This window comes from Myxocyprinus asiaticus, chromosome 13 (genome assembly GCF_019703515.2).
Source record: "Myxocyprinus asiaticus isolate MX2 ecotype Aquarium Trade chromosome 13, UBuf_Myxa_2, whole genome shotgun sequence".
Taxonomy (NCBI): domain Eukaryota; kingdom Metazoa; phylum Chordata; class Actinopteri; order Cypriniformes; family Catostomidae; genus Myxocyprinus; species Myxocyprinus asiaticus.
The window spans coordinates 24,265,867-24,287,107 of record NC_059356.1 but is presented as its reverse complement, the minus strand read 5'-3'; the positions used below and the strand labels follow the sequence as shown (position 1 = coordinate 24,287,107).

The 21,241-nt window shown below is 38.6% G+C and overlaps 1 protein-coding gene across 1 annotated transcript in view; it reads left to right on the top strand.

The window, feature by feature from the left end:
* Nucleotides 1-21,241, top strand: part of LOC127449769 (pleckstrin homology domain-containing family H member 3-like) — a 69,204-nt gene that overhangs the window by 34,171 nt on the left and 13,792 nt on the right. The window contains exons 3-7 of the mRNA XM_051713307.1: nucleotides 1,195-1,283; nucleotides 3,393-3,575; nucleotides 6,983-7,140; nucleotides 11,329-11,452; nucleotides 12,684-13,008. Of these exons, the coding sequence (XP_051569267.1) occupies nucleotides 1,195-1,283; nucleotides 3,393-3,575; nucleotides 6,983-7,140; nucleotides 11,329-11,452; nucleotides 12,684-13,008 (879 nt within the window). The remainder of the gene's footprint in view (nucleotides 1-1,194; nucleotides 1,284-3,392; nucleotides 3,576-6,982; nucleotides 7,141-11,328; nucleotides 11,453-12,683; nucleotides 13,009-21,241) is intronic.

Below are 21,241 nucleotides of genomic sequence, written 5' to 3'. Positions count from 1 at the left end.
GTGTGTGTGTGTGTGTGTGTGTGTGTTTTAGACAGTCTGAGTGCCAGTGTTATTGGAATAATTATCCATCCGTCACTGTCTTGTTTAAGGTTTTTTGGTCTCAGTATTCCTCTTCACATCACATATCATTTGTCTGCTAATGATGTCACCTGACTAATCTTTTACCAGCCTGTTACATGCTGCTATACAGAAGAATTCCACGTTTTGTTTTGTTCTGATGTACAGTATAAGTAATCATTTAGTAAATGCTTGCAGTTGCTTGCAACCATGGTTTAATCAATGGTTTGTTTCTTGCACGGATTAAACCAGCTTCCTTCTGGTTACCAGCCCTGATCTTTGCCACTTAACCACCTCTTACAAAACTATGTTATGTTATCAGTGCTCGATGTAGAAAAAATCAGTACTTTCCTTGTTTGCATGCAAAAATACAGTATATTAATATAAATAAACTTGTGTTAATGATTTTAATTTATTAATAGCCCTAATATATATATATATATATATATATATATATATATATATATATATTTGCTCTTTCAGGGAAACTACGGCCCTTTCATATGTAAATAGACGGTTCCTGGCCAGTTACAATATGCACCAAAATGAATGTCAATGGTAATGGTACAGCAAGGGTCTCAAATGGTAATACCATGATACTCATATTTACCATGACACAGAATAATTACCTTATTCGTGAACCATGATATTTAGATGGTGCTGTAAGGTACTTGAGAGAGTACCATGCTATTACCATAGTAACACTTTTTAGTTATTTTGTTGTTAGTGCCCCTAGACTACTCTCTTTCTCCTCATCTCTTCCTCTCTTCCTATTTCTTTCTTTGCGTGCGAGTGTCCTTGGCGTCTCTTAGTCACGTTTATTTTCAGTCTTTTCCCTGGCTGCCAGACCGATAAAGCCCAGCCTGCCTGGCCATGGTGGTGGAGAGTGGAGGGGTGTGTGTGTGTTTTGTTTGTGTGTGTGAAATGTGAAATGTCTGCATATATGAAGTGGTTTCAGGCTATGTTAAGGGTCCATTTTAGCAGCAGAAGTGTTATATTGACCCCAACTTCCCTCAGGGAATGGGTGTGTATAGAATGTATATGTGTGTGTGTGCATAGGGTGCTGGGGGAGGTTTGTGCATACAGTAGTTACTGGGTTACAGTATGCACATTGCTGACGGTCTGTGTTGTGTTCAGTCTGTCAGGAGTTCCTGAGGAGAAGAGAAGTCTCATCACAGAGAAGAGCAAGATGCCGGTGGAGGAAGAGCCTGAAGTGCTTGTGAAAGGTGAGGATGAAAGTCTACTGAAAGCTACTGAAGAACTCCAGATCAATTCATGTCTGGCATGCTGGGCATGTGACTAATTTAATTGTTTGCATGCATTGGTGCATTTGTTTGCATGCATTTGTGTGTTAACAATGTGCATCTTTTTTGAATACTAGTCACTTGGAATCAGAGTCAGATCTGATTTGTGCTAATTTTAGTTTGAAAGATATAACAAATCACATTTTTCTAAAATATTGACAATATTGTCTGTAACCGATTATTTATATTTTCAAGTGTTTAATAACTGATATTCAGCCAGATTTATATATTTTTTTATCTATGCTTTGTGATGCAATGATAACTAAAGAATCATTTGACTACAGCAAGAAAAATTAGAACTATTTCTAATTTATTATTATTATATTGCTATTATTATTATTATTTTTATACTATTAATAATAATTTCAAAAATTACAGATATTATGATAATTATCAAAATCAAAACTGAGATTTTATTAGAGATTGCATATATCAGTAGATTTGATATTAAGTAGCCAATAACCGATTAAGTAGAAAATATATATATAAAATATCGGTCAAACCGATAATCGGTCTATTCTAAAGTTTTTTTTTAAATAAAACTCTGGCAAATTTATTAGTAGACCAGTATTAAAGTCAATCTCAAGTCTGACTCATAATTACCTCTCAATACACAGCAAACACAGTGTGATGTCCAGGGAATGGAAGGCTAAACAATATCTACAGTATATGCATGCATTTATGCATATGACACACTGATTGGCTGACATTCTGCACACCAATTGAGAGAGACAAATATTAGTTAATCAACACTTAAGATGCTGACCACAGCTTTTAGTGTGTGTGTGTGTGTGTGTTACTCAGAGTCCTGTATGATCTCACAATATGTGAATGTGAGCACAGTGTGATATTTGTTGCAGTGGAGAGGTAATAATACTCAATCACATGTAATGAGTAATAATAAGCAGGGCAAAGTAATATTAGTGTAGAGGGGGCCAAATACTCCGCCAGTCTGTCTCATGCTGACCGGCAGAGCTGCTAAATAAGACAGTCTTCCCCCAGTCTATCTGGCTCACTGTCACACACACACAAACACATACATATTCAAAGGGAAATATAGCAGGTGGTGTGCATCTGCAAGCAGCAGTGGAAAAAAGGTAACATGGTCTGGGTGTCAGAGGTCTTTTGATGAGGGTTTACCAAAAAAAAAAAAAACTTTTCCCATGAAGCTTTTCTTGATTGTTGGCACCGATATACTCTTGTGCATAGACAACAAACTTTTTGGAGGTCTTGAGAGAGATTTTATCCCAAGCGTGACCTTACAACCCTCTGTTAAGCTGGGCGAGCAGTGGTTTTGTACGCTGCGTTCTCGGCTGGATGTGGACGCGCGGGTTTGTGCTGTTGCGTATTTTTCCATGAGAACTCATGAGTCTGAAATGGCAAGAGCACCACTATCTAGCTCTCAAAGAATGACATTACACATTATGCATTGGTCCTTCAAGTTTAACATGCATATTCGCATGTGAATATAATAGAATATTCATAATATCAGGACACAAAATTTCCCAGGTGCTTGTCTTTTGAACAAGTAAAACTGATCATTTACTTCGTAAGTCACAATGACAACTGACAGCTGCATTACAATTATTAGTACATTTAATTATTAGCAAAATTGGATGAGTAATCAGGAATAACCCAGAGAGCGATCTAGGAACTGAGCATTATTCAGACCAGGGATGAAAAACAATGTTTTTCATTTCAGTTCATTCTGAACAGAAACAGTATTTTTTTTAGTTCCGGTTGGAGTGTTCCACAGCCTCCTTTCCAAATGGTAAAAGGTTAGAATGAAATAAAAGAATGGTTAATAAAATTACAAAGTCACAAATATAATGCATTAAAATTGGACTCCACTGTAGACATTTTTGGGTCAAATTACACTTATTTTTGAAATGCAGCCCATTTAAATATTATAATATTTAATAATTCATATTATATTATTGTGAGATTTATTATGATCATTTTTACATTAAATATTAGAGTCTAGCACAATAATAACATGTATTTCTTTTCTGATTTCTGCTGTTTTGTCAGGCTGGCTCCTGCGGGAGGTGCAGGACGGCTGGCTCCGGCAGAGGAGGTTCTGGTTTGTGTTGACGGCTGACTCTCTTGACTACTACACCGGCCCAGACAGAGATGCTCGCAGACTGGGCACGCTCGTACTAACCTCCCTCTGCTCTGTGCTGTGGCCCGATAAACATACCTACAAACAGACAGGTAACCCACACAGACACCTGAAAATACACATAAAAATAGCAGGTCCCTGTTAGCCCCTGCTGGTAGATGCAGGAACTACACCCTTCACCCTTATGTTCCCTATTGACGGCCATTCAAAAACAACCATGTATTTTGACTAAATATTTTTTTCACGTGAAACATTTTAATCACATACATTTCATTACATTGCACTACATCTTTTTCTGATGACCGATGACCTTGAGCACTAACGTGAGGTTGGAAACAAGCTTAAATCACACATCCTTGTTTGACATAGATGACACCTGTTTTCTACACTTCATGTGCATATCTTATGCATTTGTCAGAATGATTTAATAAACAAACGGAAACTCTTGACTTTGCAGTCTTGTGTCATGGTTATTTAAACAATATTGATTATAGCATGTTAGTCTAAACATATAGTGCATTAATTTGTATTGAATAATTCATAATACATCAGTCTAAAATGATGCCATTTTTAAGATAGCTTTTAATTGTGCTAATCACCTCTCTTCAGGGTATGGTGTAAAATTACATCAGAAATTAATATATACACACATTACTGTAGCCTTCCATTGCCGCACGCACATTGTGTTATGAGTGTTGTGAGGACGTCATTTTTCTGAACAACTGGTGCCAAGATCTCGCATTCTTCCAGGGGAGTCAGGGGACACTGTGCCAGCTGAGCACTGTGATAGAGGTGAATGAGTATGCTAAACGAAATCTCTCGCCAGGTATTTTAGAGCTCCTTGACATACTCAGCAAAGTCTTTGTGGTTACAGTCTTGCTTACATCACTAAAATACCCACAAACAGTCAAACAGTCACATGCATACACCTGCAGACAGCCAGGCTGTATGCACACCAACTCAATCCATGACATATTATCACAAATGAATTTACAAAAGGCCCCTGTAACCTCAGTCCCTCAGATTTAAGAAAGAAAAGTACAGTAGTTGTGCAGGTTTTCTTCAAATCGATGAATTACTAAAGAATGTTACTCAGTGTGAGCCAACCTTTCAGAGCCCAGCACAGAATAAATACAATATTTCACTTGTTATTTCACTCACTTTTTAGGGGTTGGACTCCTACCATCACCAAAAGTGAGATAGAAAGATCACAGACCCTGTTGACTGTAGCTCATGTCGACATTGGTGTGAATTCTTTCTTGTAGGCAGACTGTGATTAGGGAAATGGGGGATTGTTTGAAATGACAATAAGAGATAAAAATAATGACAATAAAACAAAAGAGAAATAAAGGCAGACAAACAAGACACATTGTTATCTGGATAAATTGTTGGGAATGACCAGACCGGCTCAGCTGCTTAGTCATACTGATGAATGTGTGTGCGTTTTCAAATAGCACATTTTCAGCTGGACTTCTGAAACACACGCACACAAACTGTCTAACCAGCTCAGTTGTCCACAAATCTCTGAACTTTTCCCAGATTAGGTTTAGGGACTTTCCTAGATAAAAGTATGAGTGTGCATGTGATGACAGTGAAACTTTGTGTGTGTAGAGGGGCAGCAGTTGGTCAGGAGTCAGTCATTATCCAGCACAGCTTACACTGTTTCTTCTTTTATCAGACAACTGGCATATAATATCATGTCTAATGCTTCGGCATGCCTACAGACACTTGGTCAGCAATGATGGTCTTTCTATTAAAATTTTAATAAGACACAGTTTTGAACTCCAGAAATCTGAGCTGTTTACAGTGGACACCAGATATTTTGATTTGAAAAATTAAGGGTTTCAAAGATCATGGGAATCTTAAATATCTGGGAATTTAAATTTGGAATGTTGATGGAAACTATTTGGAAACTATAACAATTTTCTATTGGGAATATACTTTATAATTTTTTTTTTATTATTATTATTATTATTTTTTGGCATTAGCAAGATTGGTGGCAAATATTAGAAGCTAATCATTGTTTTTTTCTTCTGGGATACAAAGAAGTCTTCCTCCAAGGGGAAGGGGGGAATCAGAAAGCTGAGTTGTCCATTGTACTTTAATAAGTAAAATCATTTGACATACAAATGGAAATCTACCCCATCTCTTACTGTGTTATACACTATGCACTTATAATACACACAATGCAATCAGCCATGTAGTGTATGAATTTACAAAGTGCAGTATCGTCCCAAATTGACACTTGAAGATTTATTTACCACATGGAAGTGTTTGCGTTTAACAGCTGACAGAAGTGACATTTCAAACATAAGCAATGTGTTGCTGCTTTAGCGTGTTACACAAATTTAGTTCAACACTTATATCTCAAACAGCGTACATCAGGGGTCGGCAACCTTTTTGACGTGGAGTGCCATTTTTTATTTTCCATATTGTGAAAGGTGCTTTAATGAAAGAAAACCAGTCCTTTTTTACAAAATGAGTAACAGTTAATGTCACAAATTTGCTTATTTGATTACTGATCACGAAATTGTGTGGAATCTTAAATATTTCTTATGTCATACATTTTTCAAAATCACACAGAGGGTTAATCACTAGTACGCAAGCAACAGCGAGAGAGGAGCAGGATATTTTATTTATATTAAGTTTTTTGCACCTGCATTCCAATCCATATCTTGATGTAGTCCTCATGATCATGCAGTGTGTTTTCTTCAGCTGAATGGGAGACTAAACACTATTAAAGTGTGACAAGAGTCGCGCTGCACATGCAAGCCATTCGCGCATCACAAGCCGATCAGGGCTAAGCCCTTTTTGAACAGGGCTAAATAGTGATGAATGGCTTAAAACGCACTGCACGAGTCTGTTGGGTATACTGCAGATTTGTCACATTTTTACTTGTTGTTTAGCCTCCCTAACGTACGTATTCACACAGCTAGTGTGATGATAGAGCATTCAACTCGCACTTGTAAGGAGCTGTCTTCACTGAACCGTTGCTGAATTCTCCATTGTTTAGACATTTTTTGTCAGACCAGCAGCGCAGCCAGGTAACTCCGCCCCTTCTGCTATGTACAGCAAGACGCGAGCACTGAGTACATGAAGTGTCCAACATTTCACACTCCGTTTTGATGGTTCAAGAAGTGCATCATCTGGGTACTGAAAGTACACTTCTTTCAATTGCCAAAGTTAACAACGGGGGAGAAATGAGATATTGGTAAGATCCTCAAAAGATCCAATTCACTCAAGAAAGTCTGAACATATTCACTGCAGACCAGACACGTGAAATATAAGGTTGTCAAAACGCTGGAGCTCTAGCAAGTTTGTCTTTAATCAAGACCAATATAAACACGGTTTTATTGCAATTTTTGAATGTTCTTTTTAGCATATTCCCTCTTAATGGTTAGGAAAATGCTATTTTTATTTCATATGCCCTTTACAGAATGTCTCATTTTGAAGAACTGCATTAACAAATGAGCCATTACGATTTGTGTATGTGTGACAGGTTACTGGAGTCTGACAGTGTATGGCCGCAAGCATTGCTACAGGCTCTTTACAAAGCACTACAACGAAGCGGTGCACTGGGCGTGTGCCGTGCAGAAAGTCATCGACAGCAAAGCGCCAGTGGAGACGCCAACTCAGCTTCTCATTCGAGACATCGAGGTGAGAAAAAAAACGCACACACAAACACACTATATAAGACCCACTAGTATGTAAGGTGTATGTGTGTGTGTGTGTGTGTGTGTGTGTGTGTGTGTGTGTGTATGTATGTATGTATATCTTGTATATATCAATGTCTATGCATATATGATATATATATATATATATATATATATATATCGTATATGCATAGACATTGTCACGATAACACACGTTTATACACACACGCTTTGTGTAAACCGTCTAAACCCCACCCACGGTCATCTCACTGCCCCAGTATATTATTATTAGTTTGTTGGCTAGTGATTTTACACTAATAGCTGTGCTATCCCGTGTCTCCTGAAATAGTTTTCAAAGCAATGTGTAGCTCTTCAGAATAACCATGTTGTTATGATGTAATGCCGGTCCTCTCTGCGAGATCTGTATTAATAGGCCGCTAGTTGCTAGCCCGAAGAACTCTCCGGAATCCCATTGAGAGTGCATATAAACAGACTCACAGACCGGCTAAAGAGACAGACAGGCAGACACATGGAAATAAAAACTCAATATTTTGAAAATGTTCAGTTGTCAGACTCAAAAATGACCTGGATGTTTGCTTGAATACTTATAGAAAACACATAAATGGGTGTTAAATATTTAAGCAATATATATATTGGTTCTGGTGCTCAGTGCTCTGTAGAAGGCAACAGTTTAAAAAGGTAGTGGGCTGGGTGAGTGGGGTTCAGAGTGATTTTTCTAGCCCTTTTCCTCACTCTGGAAGTGTACAGTTCTTGAAGGGAGGGCAGGGGGCATCCAGTAATCCGCTCAGCTGTCCGAACTGTCCTTTGTAGACTTCTGATGTCCGATTTTGTAGCTGAATCAAACCAGACAGTTATAGATGTACATAGGAAAGACTCAATGACTGCTGAGTAGAACTGTATCAGCAGCGCCTTTGGCAGGTTGAACCTCCTCAGCTAGTGAAGGAAGTACAAACTCTGCTGGGCCTTTTTCACAGTGGAGTCAATGTGGGTCTCCCACTTCAGGTCCTGTGAGATGGTAGTGCCCAGGAACCTGAATGACTCCTGCTGCTACAGTGCTGTTTAGACTGGTGATCGGGCTCAATGTTGGGGTGTTCCTCCTGAAGTCCACAATCATCTCCACTGTTTTGAGCGTGTTCAGCTCCAGGTTGTTTTGACTGCACCAGTGAGCCAGTCGCTGGATGAGGCCGATGACAGTAGTGTCATCTGCAGACTTCAGGAGATTGACAGAGGGGTCCTTGGTGTTGCAGTCATTTGTATTCAGGGAGAAGAGTAGTGGGGAGGGCACACATCCCTTGGGGGCACCAGTGCTGATCATACAGGTGCTGGAAGTGAATTTTCCCTTTCTCACAAGCTGCTGCCTGTCCGTCAGAAAGCTGGTGATCCATCGACAGATAGACGTGGAAACAGAGTGTTGGTGTAATTTAGTCCAGAGAATAGCTGGGATGATGGTGTTGAAAGCCAAACTGAAGTCCACAAAAAGGATCCTTGCATATGTCCCTAGTCTGTCCAGATGTTACAGGATATGATGCAATCCCATGTTGACTGCATCATCCGCAGACCTGTGACACCAGTCTCTCAAATGAATTCATGACCACAGACGTCAGAGCGACGGGTCTGTAGTCATTAAGTCCTGTGATTTTGGGTTTCTTTGGGACAGGAATGATGGTGGAGCGTTGGAAGCAGCAGAGAACTTCACACTTTTCCAGTGATTTGTTGAAGATCTGTGTGAAGATGGGGGCCAGATGGTCAGCGCAGGATTTTAGACAAGTGGGTGAAACAACATCTGGGCCCTGTGCTTTCCTTGTCTTTTGTTGTCCGGAAGACACGGCACACCTCCTCTTCACAGATCTTAAGTGCAGATTGAGTAGCAGGAGGGGGGAGGAGAGGGGTTGCAGGAGGTGTTGATGTTTGTGTGAAGTGAAGGTCAGAGCAGGTGTGGGGTGTGAGACTGGGCCTTACAAATCTACAGTAAAACACATTCAAGTTGTCAGCCAGTTGGTTCCCTACAGTATTGGGGGCAGGAGTCCTGTAGTTCGTAAGTTGTTTTAGGCCACTCACACTGATGCTATTATCAGAATAGCTTCTTTTAGCCACTCTGATTTCCTTATTCAGTGTGTTCCTGGCCTGATTGTACAAGACTTTATCCCCACTTCTGTAAGCATCCTCTTCGGCCTGACGAAGCTGCCTGAGTTTTGCTGTAAACCACGGTTTGTCATTGTTGTATGTTAAATAAGTCCTAGTAGGAATGCACATATCCTCACAGAAACTGATATATGATGTCACAGTATCTGTGAGCTCATCCAGATTGGTGTCTGCAGCCTCAAAAACACTCCAATCTGTGCAGTCAAAGTTTGTAGTTCCAGCTCTGCTTCATTGGTCCATCTCTTTATAGTCTTTACTACAGGTATATCTGATTTTAGTTTCTGCCTATAGGTTGGAAGAAGATGAACCAGACAGTGATCAGAGAGCCCCAAAGCTGCTCTAGGGACAGAGCGATATGCATCCTTTATTGTTTTGTAGCAGTGATCCAGTGTATTTCTGTCTCTGGTGGGGCATGTAATGTTCTGTTTGTATTTTGGCAGTTCACGGGTGAGGCTGGCATTGTCAAAAATCGCAGAGAATAATAAAAGTGAGTCCAGGTATTGTTGTTCCGTGTCTGTGATCTGATAAGCCAGGTGTTGCAGCGCTGCGTTCACGCACACGTGTGGAGGAATATAAACACTTAATAAAGAGCACTTCCAAATTAGGACATCACATCTTCTTTAACGTTGTTACATCTGTACACCAACTTTCATTGATGTAAAAGCATGTTCCACTGCCTCTTGTTTTCCCCGTTAACTCCGCAATGCGATCCGCTCTGAACAGCTGAAAGCCCGGCATATGTAACGCGCTGTCCGGAATGGCTTCATTCAGCCAGATTTCTGTGGAGCTTGAACAACGTGCTGGCTCTTTTTCCTCACCTGCATCTCATAGCGTGCTTGAACAACACAGCTGCACCTCCGACTATAATGTCCAGCAAAACATCCAAATAGTCCAAAATTGGGAAAAGATTGTCTGGTACGTGCTGTCGAATGTTCAGCAGTTCGTCCCTGGTAAAACTGATTGGAAAAAAAAATTACTAAACACAGGACGAACAAACAAAAACAACAAAAGAATCGGAGAGCTCCACACCGAGGCTGCCATCCGTGGCGCCATCTTGTACAAATGGCACTACCACTGTAGTCATAATTTCTAAAATTGTAGTCACAAGTGTCTTATTGGTTTAATAAAACCATAACTACATGATAAAATTACTTATGACACAGATTTACATTGAAATGTCCTTTTAATAAGTAGATTCATCTCATCTGCATTTGTGCAGTGATTTACACAGTAGCTAAGTGAACTGTTGTTACTATATTGTGTATTTTTGCATGACTTTATTGACAAATCTGCATTCTGTAACATAACTATGCATTTTAAAATACAAATATTCTATTTCGTGTGTGTGTGTGCGTGTTAATGTGTTTTGCAATTCAGAATCAGATAATCACTCACAAACACGCACACAGTGGTTAGGAGGAGGGCATGGAGGGCATGTCATGTTAAACTGCTCTGGTGCCTATTGTTGATTTATCAGGTCCGTTATAAACAAACATCCCACAACAAACGTATAATGTACTTTGTCCTGTTAAATGTATATGGAGTGTAAAGTGTCCTTGAGCTTGTGGAAAGGCTATAAATAAAACTTATTATTATTATTATTAAACCTAAACTGGCCTCATTCACCCCAAAATTTTACACAACAGCTTTCATTACACACACACACACACATGTTGGTGCGGCTCTCCTTATGAGGACTCTCCATAGAATGATTTTTACACTATATGAACTATAGATTCTGTCCCCTACCCCTAAACTTAACCCTCACAAAAAACTTTCTGCATTTTTACATCTTCAAAAAAACATTGTTTAGTATGTTGTTGTTTTTTTTTTTAAGCGATTTGAATTATGGGGACACTAGAAATGTCCTCATAAACCACATTTAGAGCATAATACCCTTGTAATTACCAGTTTGTAACCTAAAAAAAAAAGTCCTCGTAGATTCCTGTCTTGTTGTTTATTTAAAGGTGTTTAATTGGCCTTGATCTGCTTTGTGTGTGTTCATGGGTGTTTATGTGTGTTTGTGTAGGAGAACAAATTCAATCCAGAGGTTGTGGAACACATCTATAAGCATAATCCCATACTACGGTACACACAGAGCCCTCTCTACGCCCCACTACTGCCTTTCCCCTACGGCAGTCTCCACCACACATGTAAGTCAAGCATACAGACATCGAACTATGGGCACTTTTGGCCCTGAGGACTTTTAGAAAAGAAAATCTCTTAAAGGGATAGTTTACCCAAAAACGAAAATCATTTACTCACCCTCATGCCATCCCAGATGTGTATGACTTTTTATCTTCTGCTGAACACAAATGAAGATTTTTAGAAGAATATTTCAGCTCTGTAGGTCCTCACCATGTAAGCGAATGGGTACAAAAATGTTGAAGCTCCAGAAAGCACATAAAGGCAGCATAAAAGTAATCCATACAACTCCAGTGGTTTAATCCATGTCTTCAGAAGCGATAAGATAGGTGTAGGTAAGAAATTGATCAGTATTTGTATTTTTGCTATAAATTCTCATCATCACAGAAGAATTCTGACATTTCTTTAATTTTCCTGACATTTCATCTCATCTCAAATTATGTTTTGTGTATGAAAGCGTTCTATGGTGGAAACTATATTTTGGACTAAAATGACAGACTCCTTTGTCTTGCTAACACTAATTTCAGAGTAACTATAGCTACCAGTCTATAAATAGAAAGCATTTGAAAGGTAGCATGATGAAGCTATGGAAAAAGTTTCCAAGTATTAATATAACAGAGAAAAGTTGAAATCTCAGAAATGTGCCCGTAGTTGAAGAAACACCCATATATTATATGTACTATGCATACATACACAATTAATGCTTGAACAGTTCACCCAAAAATGAAAATTCTGTCATCATTTACTCACCCTCATGATGTTCATGAATGTTAGCCTTAGTCGACATTTACTTTCATTGCATCTTTATTCCATACAATAAAAGTGAATGGTGACTGAGACTAACATTTCACCTAACATCTCACTTTATGTGCCACAGAAAAAAATAAGGTCCTACAAGTTTGGAACAACATGAGGGTGAGTACATGATGACAGAATTTTCTTTTTTGGGTCAATTATGCCTTTAACATGATTTATCCAAATAGGTCATGTTCATGAATCAATGTTTTTGTTGGTCATGGATCAACATGTAAATTAATCAATCAGATTTTAGGGTTAGACTTAAAGCTAGGGTTAGGGGCTTGAACGACATTCTTATCAACCAATCAGTGCCCTCTAGTTTTGGGGTTGGGGCACAAATAGAAACATTGTTCCAGTCCAACAAATTACTGTATTTTGATCCAGGAATATGTCCTCCTTCTTGTGCCAGTTAAAACACCCACCCTCTCTCTCCTTCTGCAGATATGGCCAATAAAGGCTACACATCCGTCCGTGAGGAGGCGGTGAGGCTGTTCAACTGTCTCCAGCAGTTAGAGTCAGCCCGCGAGCCCATTCCTCTAATCCAGGGAATCCTGCAGACCTGCCTCGACCTGCGGCCGCTGAGAGACGAGCTCTACTGCCAGCTCATCAAACAGACCAGTGTCACCAACTCGCATTCACGAAGCCCGACACACCTGCAGACGCAGCCGAACCTGCATCTCAGATACTGGCAGCTGCTTACCTGCATGAGTTGCACCTTCCTGCCCAGCTGCAGCATACTCAAATACCTGCGCTTTCACCTGAAGAGGTCAGTTACTCTTCATGGTCATAATAAGTGAGTTAAGTTCCTAAGATGTTTTCAAACCTGGTTCAATAATATGGTCCGACAATGGCTGCACTAATACAGTGGCCCCAAAAGGTATTTGGATATTTTAGCAACCAATTGAAATGCTGGCAATACTTAGTACTGGTTGTCAGACACCAGTGAAACAGGTCCATAATTTAAATGATGAACTACACTTGTAGTTAGTCTGCTAGGACACCTGTGTGAATTTGAGGGGAACTGACATTATACATTAAAAATCACCAAATTGGTTAAAAGTTGGGCTGTTGACTTGTTGTGTTAATTCAGTGCAATTTATTATATAAAAAAGTAATATGTTAAAAATAAATGATCAGATTTAATCATGTCCCCAAATAGTGTTGTGAATCGTAAGGATTCCTCTTAATGATTCCGGTTCCTTGATGGTTCCAGTAATGATTCCATTAATTCTTTTAATACCTTTTTTAAAAAGAATTATTTGGAAATGAGAAATGCAATTCTTATTGCATTTACTACCCTCTGCTGTCTGTTACCAAATAATGAGATCATTTCAGATTTCTACAGAGCAGATATAACAAATCAGAAATAAATGTAATACATTTCTTGTAAAAGGTGTGTTTGCAGACTTTTTAGAGACATAAATACAATCCAATAATAGATCCTTACTATAATTAAATCTAAACTAACACGAAATGTGATAGCATATTTCATTAATTCATTTATTATTTTATAAAATTCCACTTATTACAACGAAACTTGTGTATCTTTTAATTATACATTGTCATATGAACAACCAGTCACTAACAGCCCTGCTTGATTTAAAAGAGACACAGGTCATCATTAAATAAACAGTAACAGTTCCAGAGACAGTTTAGACTGTGTCATGTAGCCTAATGTTGTAATTCAGGCTTGTGAGACTTCAACTTCTTATTTTATTTAGAGTTAAACATTCCTAACTTGCACAATCAGAATAAGATTACTGGAAGCGCTGTATGTTTCGCACTGTAGATTCAAAAGTACTGGCTCATTAGTAGTGATGGGTCGTTCATGAACGATTCGTTCATTTTGAACGAATCTTTTGTATGACTTGGAAGAACGAGTAGTCTCAGAGAGTGATTCGTTCAATTTGTCGCAGCCACGCATGTGCAAAATCCATGCTCGTGTTTCATTCATTTGGCAAGGGGATAGTTCGTACAGGAAACAGAACTGATTAGTGATGGGAAGTCCGATTCTATTCCGTGAACTGGTTCTTTCGGATGGTTCGTTTCAATGAACTGGTTCAAAAAACCGATTCACCAGTTCATTTACATCATCACGTAATGACGTCACTGTATATAATGCTAATACGCCGGCGTCATAGAATACACGCACAAACACATTCAATAAAGCCATATGTAAGGGCATGTTGCTGATTATAACATTTTATTTAATTAAGTTATAATAATAAGGGTGTTTATTGTCATCAGTGTTTCATTCAGTGCTCTTACAATACATCCTACATTAAAGTTTTGCACCTAAAGCACACAATACTGACACTGATATACAAACGTGGATGATCTACACGTTTAAAGCATAAAAAGTGATTAAACTAGTTTTAATCAACTCACCCTTTTTTACAGAAATCATGATCCAGCTCATCAGAACTTCAGATATAATCTGCATGCACAATACTCAATAGTAAAATTTGTTTACATCTCTCAACTGAAACGTTTCACCCCCTCATTCAAATCCTCGGTTCACGCATGCTCATCAGCTGCTCACTGATCAGCAGTTGTCAGTATTATGTCCGAAAGAGGCGATTCTCAGTTCAGTGTACTGGTGACTAGTGATGGGAAGATCGGATCATTTTACTGACTTTGATCTTTGAGTCTCGTTCAGCAAAATGAACAAATCTTTATTCAAGTCATTTCGTTCATTTGAGCAGAATTATGAATGCAAACTTTGATTATAGTCCCAGTAAGGAAAAAATTATAATTCAGCAAAGGACAAATTATGAGAAACAGAAAGATTAGTTCACCTCCATATAGCCAGGGTTGGGAGGGTTACTTTTAAAATGTATTCCACTACATTCTCTGAAAAACCTAAATATCTTATGCAGTGTTGTTTCTAAAAGATAAATCTAATTGATCTTGTTTTAAGGATTTTCAGATATTTTTACACTAAAACAATACAAAAATTATCAAAAATAAGATTTTTGCCCTAATATCAAAGGTCTTACTAGAAAAAAAGAAATTATGATGTAACGTGAATTTTCTTGATAAAAAAATATGATTGTGCCTGGTAACGTGCATGTAAAATGGCTAGAAATAGCATTTTAGCTTAGTGTAAAGCTGACAATTTACACAAAGTTTATTTCTATTTCTTCTGCTCCAAACTTCAAACATACTTCTCTGTCTGCTCGTATGAATGTAACACATCATAAGAAAGTGTTTCACCGCTGTTCAAATGCACTTTGGATCGCATAATTTATATGTATAAATGTTTTCCATCTGGAAGGACTAAATATTAAATGAAACAAATGACAATAAAATGCAAAGTAATCTCTTCAGTAATTAAAATACTTTTTGAATGTAACTTTATTCTAATCCCATCACTACTGGTGACTCGCAAACAGCTGTGATCGACTCAATGTACTGTTGACTCAAGAGCTGCTGTCCTCAGATCAGTGTACTGTTGACTCGAGAGCTGTAGACTGGATCATCTTCATACGTTGATAAACGGTAATACAATCAAGTCATAAACATACCAGTATGTTTTATTTGTTACACTCTCTGATGTTCAGCAAAATACACCTGAAACATACAGTGGCATGCAAAAGTTTGGGCACCCTTGATCAAAATTTCTGTTGCTGTGAATATCTAAGCGAGCAAAAGATGGCCTGATTTCCAAAAAGCTTAAAGTTAAAGATGACACATTTCTTTAATATTTTAAGCAATTTTACTTTTTTATATTCATCTTTTACAGTTTCAAAATAACAAAAAAAGAAAAGGGCCCGAAGCAAAATTTGGGCACTCTGCATGGTCAGTACTTTTTAACACCCCCTGGCAAGTATCACAGCTTGTAAAAGCTTTTTGTAGCCAGCTAAGTGTCTTTCCATTTTTGTTTGGGGGATTTTCGCCCATTCTTCCTTGCAATAGTTCTGTGAGATTCTTGGGCCGTCTTGCATGCACTGCTTTTTTGAGGTCTATCCACAGATATTTGATGATGTATAGGTCGGGGGACTGTGAGGGCCATGGCAAAACCTTCAGCTTGCGCCTCTTGAGGTCATCCATTGTGGATTTTGAGGTGTGTTTAGGATCATTATCCTGTTGTAGAAGCAATCCTCTTTCATCTTCAGCTTTTGTACAGATGGTGTGATGTTTGCTTCCAGAATATGCTGGTATTTAGTTAATCCATTCTTTCCTCTACCAGTGAAATGTTCCCCTGTGCCACTGGCATCAACACAAGCCCAAAGCATGATCGATCCACCCCCGTGCTTAACAGTTGGAGAGGTGTTCTTTTCATGACATCCTGCACCCTTTTTTCTCCAAACATACCTTTGCTCATTGCAGCCAAAAAGTTATATTTTAACTTCATCAGTCTGCAGGACTTGTTTCCAAAATGCATCAGGCTTGTTTAGATGCTCATTTGCAAACTTCTGATGCTGAAATTTGTGGTGAGGATGCAGGAAAGGTTTTCTTCTTACGACTCTTCCATGAAGGTCATATTTGTGCAGGTGTCGCTGTACAGTAGAACAGTGCACCACTACTCCAGAGTCTGTTAAATCTTCCTTATGGTCTTTTGCAGTCAAACAGAGTTTTTGATTTGCCTTTCTAGCAATCCTACATTGAACTCCACCGTTCCTGTTAACTGCCATTTCTTAATTACATTATGAACTGAGGAAACAGCTACCTGAAAACGCTTTGCTATCTTCTTATAGCATTCTCCCGCTTTGTGGGCATCAATTATTTTAATTTTCAGAGTGCTAGGCAGCTGCTTAGAGGAGCCCATGGCTGCTGATTGTTGGGTCAAGATTTGAGGAGTCAGAGTATGTTTAAAGCTTTGAAATTTGCATCACCTGGCCTTTCCAAATGATGATTGTGAACAAGCCATAGCCCTAACAAGCTAATTAAGGTCTGAGACTTTGGTAATAGTTATCTGAGAGCTCAAATCTCTTGGGGTGCCCAAACTTTAGCATGGTGCTCCTTTCCCTTTTTTCACTCTAAAATTGTACAAAATAAAAATAATACACTAATATTGCTTAAAATGTTGAAAAGAATGTTTCATCTTTAACTTTATGCCTTTTGGAGATCAGTTCTTCATCTACTCACTTAACTATTCACAGCAACAGAAATTTTAACCAGGGGTGCCCAAACTTTTGCATGCCACTGTAAGTTTCACCCCTTAATCACACACATGCTCAATGTTAGCAAGCTCATCAGTTCTCAGGGTGTCGGACACCTCCGAAAGAGGCGATTCTCAGTTCAGTGTACTGTTTACTCGAGAACTGCTGTGAGCGACTCATTGTACTGTTGACTCGAGAGCTGTTGCGACCCGAGCGTTCAGTCCGATTTGTGAACTAGTTGGAGCGGTTAATTGCAAAGAAGAGTTGGCAAAAGCAGATATCACCAGTTCTAGAATCATATTACTCCCAGTTATCGGCTCATTTCGATTCGTAGTGTCAGGCACATCCGAGAGACAGGTTAAGATAGAGTAACTTGTGGATCAGTGTCAAATCAAGATGCGAACTGTTTCAAACTATTCAGTCCGATTTGGTGAACTAGTTCAACTCGTTCACTAAAAAGAACCTGTTAAAAAAAAACGATTCGTTCACGAACTGGACATCACTAGAACTGATTAGTTCACCTCCCGAGTCAGTCTTCGGGTACAAGTTGTTCACTGAAGTCTCTGTATTGCAAACAGAAGTTACTTAATACTCCTTAATGCTCCCAACAAGCAGTTTGAGATGCTTTATTTTTGCTCTTACAGTCACACAAAGTGTTTCTGGTCATTTTAGCTTCTTTATTTCTTGCAATTCATAACTTTGAATATTTCTGTCATGATGTTTTTTCCCATCCCATTGAATCTGGTAATAAAGAGTATTGATTTAAACTTTGTATGACTTTTATCTTCTCATCAGAAAATATCAAAAAATACAAGAGCTATAAGGAAACCCCATATTATTTACTTGTTTATTGAGCTGATTTTAAATAAACTCTAATTTATTTTTCCTTCATGATGCATCATCTCATTGTATTATTTATTTATTTCTTCTTAAGTTCTTGTTGGGAGTAGACAAGACTAATTTTACACTTGGGATAAAATATCGTGTCAACACTTCCTGCATGAAATACATGAAAATAATTCATCATGACAATTCATATGATTTTAAAAAGTCATTTATTGCCTTACTGGCATGTACTCATCATAATACAAACAACTGCAACACATTGACTGTGAGCTGTAAAGAAAACAATTATGAAAAAAGACCAGTAATTGTCATTCGTGAATGAGTGCTGAGCCTGGAGGTCACGTGTCAAATGAACGAAGACTCCGATCTGAACTCCGAAGACTGACTCGGGAGGTGAGATAATCAGTTCTGTTTCCTGTAGAGCCTGTCACATGATGAACAAAATGACTTGAAAAACGATTCATTAATTTTGCTGAACAAGACTCAAATATCCAAGTCAGTAAAATTATCTGATCTTCCCATCACTACTCATTAGAATGGTTCTTTCAGGAATCGAACTAGACCGGAAGCGTGTATGTTTCGCGGTGTAGACTCAAAAGAGCTGGTGTCGTGATGAATTGTGTAAAATAGAGTCCGCATCTGACATAGCGATTCCTAGTGATTCCATTGGCTCATAGGACTTTTAATGAGTACTATATTCACTGCCTGAGTAAAAATCCTACAAAATCCTTTTATGTTGTATGTCCATATAACTTTGTAAATACGACATTTAATGACTTTTAAATAATTTGTTACACATAATAGTATATTACTATAGCTATAGATCGTGAAATTAAACATTTCTTGTTCTGTGTGTTTTTCAGTTAGCTTCAGTTGGCAAGCTATCTTCTACAGAATTACTGAACATTAATATAACAAAATATTTTACATATTTACACACCTTCCAATCTTATATGACCACCAGCAATTATGATGGAAAAACCATTGCGTCCCGAACCCCATGGGGACACTATTTAACCGGGGGACACAATTGAGGGTTGTGTGTTTTACACTGTAGAGTCAGTAGAGGGCAGCGCTGCTGCAGAGATGTGATGCTGGAAACACTGTCAGAGTATTTCAGGATGGTGTTCCAGCCGCATCGGCGGAAAATTGCACGCAAAAGAACCGTTTAAGTAACCGAAAGTTACAAAGATTCTCGGTTTCCAACCCTATCCCCAAACCATAATATGGAATATTTCTACCATCTGAGCAATTCAAGCCTGAATTACCACCTGTTTTCAGCAGGGGGCAGTAAGCGAAGACTTGCCATGTCTTCAATGGCGCGAATGGTATAAAGCTGTGTAAAGCTCCTAGATCACATCTGATCTTTCACAAGTTTCAAGTTTTATTGGTCACATACATAACCATACACAGTACGACATGTAGTGAAATATATATATATATATATATATATATATATATATATATATATATATATATATATATATATATATATATATATATATCTCAACCAACATCTTATGGAGTTTTGTGTTCCTTGCCACAGTCGCCTTCGGCTTGCTCACTGGGGTTATAAATACAATTATTATTTAATTACTTATTTTTAAACAATACACAATCGTATTTTATCAAACTACACAATGATGACTCTAAGACATTATAGATATTACAGTTTTATCTTCTGTTAATGCCTGATCTTCTGTAAAGCTGCTTTGAAACGATGTGTGTTGTGAAAGGCGCAATACAAATAAAAATGACTTGACTTGAAATGACTTGACTATATATAGATAAGGAGTAGAAATAGAAGTAAAAAACAAAATTTACAACACAATAAAATACACAATAAAATAAGAGAAAGAAGAAATATATACTGTATGTACAAAGTATGCATATGAATATGAAATAATGTGCAGTGCATAATGACAGATGTAGATGTGGTAGCAGCAACAGTTTGACTGGCAATATGTACATTGTGCAAGGTAAAGTGTAATTGTGCAGTAATGTTGACCTGCAACAGGCTGATGTTATAGAGGTGATGTTGTAGATGTATATAATGATAATATATAATATGATAGTGTATATTGCTTCAAGTGTGTGGTGTTGAATAGTGAAACTAGTCCTGGTGTTGTCCTTGGTTCAGGACACGGATGGCCTGGGGAAAGAAGCTCCTTCTCATTTTCTCTGTTTTGGCCATCAGGGAGCTGAAGCGTTTCCCTGACTGCAACAAAGAGAAGAGTCCATTATTAGGATGGCTGAGGTCTTTCATGATCTTCCTGGCTTTGGTCCAGCATCGTTTGCTGTAGGCCTTCTTCACCAGTGTGTTAATGTGGCAGGTCCATGACAGATCGTTTGAGATGTGTATGCCAAGATATCAGAAACTGTCCACTCTCTCCACTGTGGCCCCGTTGATCATAATGTGGTGGTAGTTCCTCTCCTGCTTTGTGCTGATGTCCACTATCAGCTCCTTTGTCTTGCTGACATTCAAAAGGAGGTTGTTCTCCTGGCACCAGTCCTCCAGGCCTTTGATCTCCTGCAGATAGGCCCTCTCGTTGTTATCAGAGATCAGGCCCACCACAATGGTGTCGTCAGCAAACTTGAAAATAGTGGTGGAGTTGGAAGTGGCCACACAGTCATAAGTGTACAGCAGGGGGCTTAGAACACAACACTGTGGGGCTCCAGTGCTGAGGGTGAGGTGGGGTGAGACATGTCTGCCCACCCTTACTGTTTGTGGCTTGTCATTCAGGAAGTTGGAAATCCACTGATGCAGAGATGGGCTAAATCCTAGGTCCTCCAACTTGGTGGTGAGTTTAGAGGGAATTATAGTATTAAAAGCTGAACTGTAATCAACAAACAGCATTTTAACATAATTTCCCTTCCTCTTGTCCAGATGATCTGGACAACACAACTCATGTTGTCTGAAGTTCTTTGTATACTGAATGTTCTTGGACAGATATTTTATCAATGTTTTGTCCGCGGAACGATCCAAAAACACTTTAAACTGCAGTACAGCCTGTTGTCTATAGGCAACGGGCAGCTATACAGACAACA